The following is a 5651-nucleotide window of genomic DNA, read 5'->3' as shown; positions in this document are numbered from 1 at the left end:
ATCCGTATATAATCTGATCATAATGTGGCAATTCATCACACTGCAACAACACACACCAAGAATTACATAAGATTTGATCACAGTCATGTTGGACAACTTATGTGATCTTTGTATTGAAGAACGAGAGGGAGTAGATGCCACATAGTTACTGTATGGAGCCCTAGTCCAAGGAGGACTACTGGTACATAGTCATTGGAGCAATAGAGTTGATGATGATGACTCCAGCGGCAATTTCCCTCACCGGCAAGGTAAGACCTCTAGATTGGATCGCCTCGGTTCTAGATGAAACAACGACACACAAATATTTGTATATTCAAAATTAAGTTTTTCGGGGGGTATAAAGCCGTTGGGGCGAAGATGCAACAAGGGGAGCCATGTGGGCCCCACACGCCCATGTGGCGCGTCCCAAACCTAGGGCGCATGGGTGTGTGGCCCTCCTGGCTCCATTGCTGCCACATTTGGGACCCCAACCCCCTCCCCCAGATCTCCTGGACATCCCTTTTGGCAAAATGCTTTTTTGGTGATTCCTCGTCCTCCAAAAACATTTATTTCGGTTGCACACAAATAGCAAAACAAACAACCTGACACTTGGCATTGGATTAATATGTGAAAATGATAATGAGTAAACATCCTGGAATATTTTTTGGCGTAACCCAATGAGAGCCATGCATTCACATGCAAAAGTCTAGGGGTAGCTGCATGCATGCATGTGATGATGTATGCAGAGTACAATTTCTTTTACAACAAAAAAAATTATATAGACTAAATTATATAACCGATTCCCAATATGCTTTCACCGCTCACTTTGTATCATCAAGGACTTTGCAACTATGTTCCGTCAAAACCTTTTCCATTCCTAAAGTTCCCATGCCACAATAAATGAAGTTGCCATTGTATTATTGTCAAAGTTGCCACCGTGCTGGTATCAAAGTTACAACGTGACGACTTTGATATTAATACAATGGCATCTTCATTCCTTTAATAGGTTAAAACTTTTAAGATGGTCCCACCCCACACTAAAGAAAGTTGTCATTGTGTTAGTGTCAAAGTTCCAACGTGTTTATATCAAATTCTCACCATGTTTGTATCAAAGTTACCAGGTGGCAACTTTGATATCAATACCAACTACATGGCAACTTTTATTTTGTTTACTTTTATCAAAACCTACACATATGGCATCTAGTATCAAAGCTTTCGTCAACACAAAGGTGACAGTGAAGAAAAAATCATAAATCGAATGCACAGTTTAAGAGTAAAAACACTTTATAGTTTTGTGAAGTACCATTGAAAGAACTAATGTCATCATGTACCTCCTGTGCATGCATGCATGCGTTTTTTATGAGAGTTGTGTTAACACCTCCAGTGTGTGAATGTTCTCTCAGCATGTGCACCATGCCAAAACAATGTGAAAATGAACATAACAAAACATATGGATACGTTTGATACGTATGAACTACATATATCATTTTTTAGGAATATTCGCAAAATACTCAAAATAATACATTATACCAATGAATGTAAAAAGGATTTTCCAAAAAAGATTTTTTTTTCTAAAGACTTCAAGAAGTTTAAAATAATTTTCAAGAACACATTTTTTAAAATATGACCAAAATATGGAAATTTGTTGAAAAATTGAACTTCTTGTTAAACCGAGGGAGAAATATTATTTAAATAAGTTGATATAATGAAAAAATGTTTGAAGATTTGAAATTGTCATTAAATCATGTGTGAAATACTTTTGAAGTTCATCATACAGTTGAAGCATGTTTGAAAAAATTGAAACAATTGTGAAAATGTATGTGGGATGCTTTTTGAAATTAATTGATAAATTGAAATTGGATGGCATATGTCTGGAATAACTAAAACATGTGTGAATGTAAACTATTTTCAAACAATTGAAAATTGTGTGAAATGTCCATGAAATGTTTTTGATAACTAAAACAATGAAAATATCTGTGAAAATGGCTTTGGAAAGGTTCTGAAATGATTGAAATATGACCATTTTTATTTTTATGTGTGAATATCTATGAATTGCATCGCAATCCTGTGTGGAACACTAAAGAGTCACTACAGTAAATATTTAATAAATATGAAAATATTGAACCCAAAAAGAAACATTTATCATTTTTAAGTTGCTATTGGAATTTTTTGATTTTTTGAAATCTTGGAATTGATTTGGATTTTGTTTAAAATTAATGACTTCATATAACCATATACCCAAAAAATAGAAATAAAAAAGGAAATACAATTAACAACTACCTGGGTGACTTACTCGTGGTGTGCGTGCATTATTCCATAGTTGGATGAAGCCCGCCATATGGCGGCTCCATTCGAAACTATTTCGCCCATATGCCTCTCTGAATAGGCACATATTCACATATTCATTGTGTCCTTTGTTGTTGTATAAATAGAAGGAATGGAGTTTAGACAATGTATATTTCTCTTGTTCGTTACACTTCAACCTTTTCTTTGACAGTGAAAAAAGTTTTCATTTAAACCCTGGACCCAGCAATATCACTGGCTACCAGAACAGAAACAAACTCCAGCACAAACTCACCCCAAACAACAGTGCCTCGAACCATAACCATACCTCACAAGAACATGCGCTACACTATTACACATACGCACGGCAGTACTGAAAATGAAAGCACTCAAAAGACATAAAAACAGCAACTCCTTGCTTTAATACAGTACGAACATCTCTCATTCTTTTTTTAATCTACAAACATCTCTCATTCTGAACTAAAAAAAAGAACATATCTCATTCTTTGCTATAAAAGAAAAAACAAAAGAACGGAGGCCTACAGCAGGGACGGGCCGGACAGGTACGCTTTCCGACAGGCCGGGCCGCGTGGGCCCTGTTGGTTATAAGGCTGGTCACAATGGACAAGAACATAAGCTAATAACATACACACTTTTCTAGACTATGTTATTATCTCCATAGGGGGTAAAAACATCTATGTAGTGTCATGCAACAATGTATTTATTAGGTTATAGACTCATTGTTTCTTGGAGTGTGTGATATTCCGGTAACTTAGCTAGTTACCACAAGCACCTCTTTCTTTATTAAATATGTGCCACATAAACAAATTTGTATTGGAATATGTGATGTTACTCCTAGATTCCTCCCAATTGTGACCAGCCTAAAACCACAGTCGTCTCTCTCCGAGTGAGAGAAAAGGCGAACCGATAATTCGGGGGAAATATAAAGGGGAAAAGAGAAAGCTCCGTGCACTCTGTTTTGCGTCTCGTCTCGGGCTCTCGGCTGAAGAAGAGAAGAACCAAAAATGGTACTACTCGGAACTCACACCCCGAGCCCGTGAATTTCCGTCGCGTTCCTCGATTCCTTTCGCGCAGGCGCGGCCGGGTTCGACGCCGCGCGGCGCCGGCGGTCCGCCCGGTCGTCGCGGCGCCCGGTTCGGTGCAGGTTTTGCCGAGATGACCTCGTCTCTGATTTTGTTTTTGTTTTTTTCCTGGGGATTTCAGGACAGGAGGGCGGCGTCGCAAGGGGATTACGACGAGCAAGGTGAGGCTGCTGGGCTTATTTGTGTTTCGCGCAGTCTGCTGCGGAGAAGCCGAGCGAATTTGTTCTGGGATTTTGGGATCTGATTCTGGGCGTGCCTGTGCACTTGCGCTGCGCATTGAATGACGTGCTGGTATGTGTGCAGACCGGCGGGTGAAAGGCGCCGAGGTGTTCGTCGGCGGGCTGCCGCGGTCGGCGACGGAGGGGACACTCCGAGAGGTTGGTTTTGTCTACAGCCGCCAACACCCACTTGTGTATGAGGTGTTGCTTGTTGGTGTCATTCAGGAATGGTGTACTGCGCAAGGACAGACTATTACCTCAAGTGCTTGCATCTCCGATGTGATTTGTAGAAGCCATGTTTAGGAACAGTATATTGTCAGCTGAATAACTGTCTGGTAGCATTATATATTCCACCGTTTCGCATTGTTTATCTCCAGCTATAGTTTTCTGCAATCCAACAGGGGGTGACCAGCTGGTTTGTAGGTTAATCTGAAAACCTGCTAATGGCACGGTTTACTCACCCATTTTAGATGTGGATGTTGTGTAAGACATGCCAATCAAATCAAATGTATTGGCACACCTAAACCATGTTTTGTATCTACCAGAAGCTTAACTGGTTCTGTAATTTTTGGACGTGGCTTGGTAAATCTGTCTGCAGGCAATATTGTCGTGCTCTAGCTAGTAATAACAGAAATATGTAGTACTACAATGGCTAGAAATTTCGCTTAATTATTGGTCATTGGACTGCTGAGCTTTAAGTATATTTTATCCATTGTAAATTAATAATAGTTACATAATTGATTCGTTAACTTTCATCTATTCATGTAAAAAAGGGTGTTTTTTTTTCATTTCTTCTGGTTGCCACATACTCGTTGCACTGACCATTTCATGAGCAGATATTTTCTACTTGTGGTGAGATTGTTGACTTACACATAATGAAGGATCAGAATGGTGTTTCCAAGGTCTGGTTTTATTGCAACTCTTATGACATTGCAATAGATGTTTCGATTCTTCAGACATAGTAATATACTATCGAGTAACTTTTATCACGAATTTTATCAACATTAATTTTCCCAAACTTCCTCAGGGATTTGGATTTGTGAGATTTGCAGAAAGGGAGTGTGCTTATATTGCTAAAAGGCAAAAGAATGGGATTGAGGCAAGAGCACCAAACTTCTTTTTAGTTGCTGTAGAAATTTCCATATCACACATTATATGTACATATGTTTTAAAACTTTCTAATCCCCCATTTCCTCAAATCTCAAGTAGAATCTAGGAAATAATCAACTGTTATCTTTACTATAAGAGTACTTTTTCAATGATATACTATAAGGAACTAGACATGATTGCAAATAAATTGGTGACACCCACCAACCTGCTTTTTATTGTGGCTGAAATGGCTAAATTTAGAGGTTAGTGAGGTAAATTCCTTCAATTACATGACCAGAAAAGAAATTTCAAGTTAGTTATTATACACTCCACCTATCAGTATCATAAATTTGCATGCATTACTAGTTCTTAATAGCTCTGTTAGTCATTATACTTATTTAATGAGCTGTTTATATCCTTATCAATATCATAAAAATGTTGTCACAAGTTCACCTTTTCTTCCCTTTGTAGTTTTGTGTTGAGTTGAGAGAGAAAGACGCTAGCTTTCTTATTCAGTATCATGGAATTAAACATCTTTATTACATCACATATATTAATCTTGACATGAATAATATATTTGTTGTTTGTTCTCTACTAGCTTCAAGGAAAGCGACTAGCTGTTGATCTTTCTTTGGATCAAGATACACTCTTCTTTGGAAATCTTTGCAAAGGTAAGCTTCACTCAGAAAGAACCTTCATAATCAGAATGCAGAAAATTTCCGAAAGCATTTGATCCATCAGATTAGTGCTTGATCTTCTACTTAATAGTTCGAGACCTAAATGAAGGAATGGAAACAGCTGCAAGATCCGCTTACTTCTTTCTCCTAGTCAGCTCTTATCTCATATTGCCCACAAGCTGTTCACAATTGCCCAACCAGAGATATCTATTAGAAGTATGAAAGAACAAATACTAAAAATTATCATGGCGAAGTTCTACTATTCTTTTATACTGTAAGACCTTTTTTTTTGGTGCAACAGC

General features: G+C 38.1%; 1 protein-coding gene across 3 annotated transcripts in view; it reads left to right on the top strand.

The window, feature by feature from the left end:
- Nucleotides 1–3193: 3193 nt before the first annotated feature.
- Nucleotides 3194–5651, top strand: part of LOC119299681 — an 11352-nt gene continuing 8894 nt past the window's right edge. The window contains exons 1-6 of one of the 3 annotated variants that reach the window (XM_037576849.1): nt 3194–3290; nt 3487–3526; nt 3669–3742; nt 4420–4485; nt 4611–4682; nt 5271–5343. In XM_037576849.1, coding sequence (XP_037432746.1) covers nt 3288–3290; nt 3487–3526; nt 3669–3742; nt 4420–4485; nt 4611–4682; nt 5271–5343 — 328 coding nt within the window. In that variant the 5' untranslated portion in view covers nt 3194–3287. Of the gene's footprint in view, nt 3291–3348; nt 3527–3668; nt 3743–4419; nt 4486–4610; nt 4683–5270; nt 5344–5651 lie in introns of those variants that run through there. The other 2 variants (XM_037576848.1, XM_037576847.1) reach the window with 2 other exon arrangements.

The sequence above is a fragment of the Triticum dicoccoides genome, chromosome 5A (assembly GCF_002162155.2).
Source record: "Triticum dicoccoides isolate Atlit2015 ecotype Zavitan chromosome 5A, WEW_v2.0, whole genome shotgun sequence".
In the NCBI taxonomy this organism is placed as follows: domain Eukaryota; kingdom Viridiplantae; phylum Streptophyta; class Magnoliopsida; order Poales; family Poaceae; genus Triticum; species Triticum dicoccoides.
Note: the sequence above shows the minus strand (reverse complement) of the source record. Positions and strands in the feature narration are given on the sequence as shown.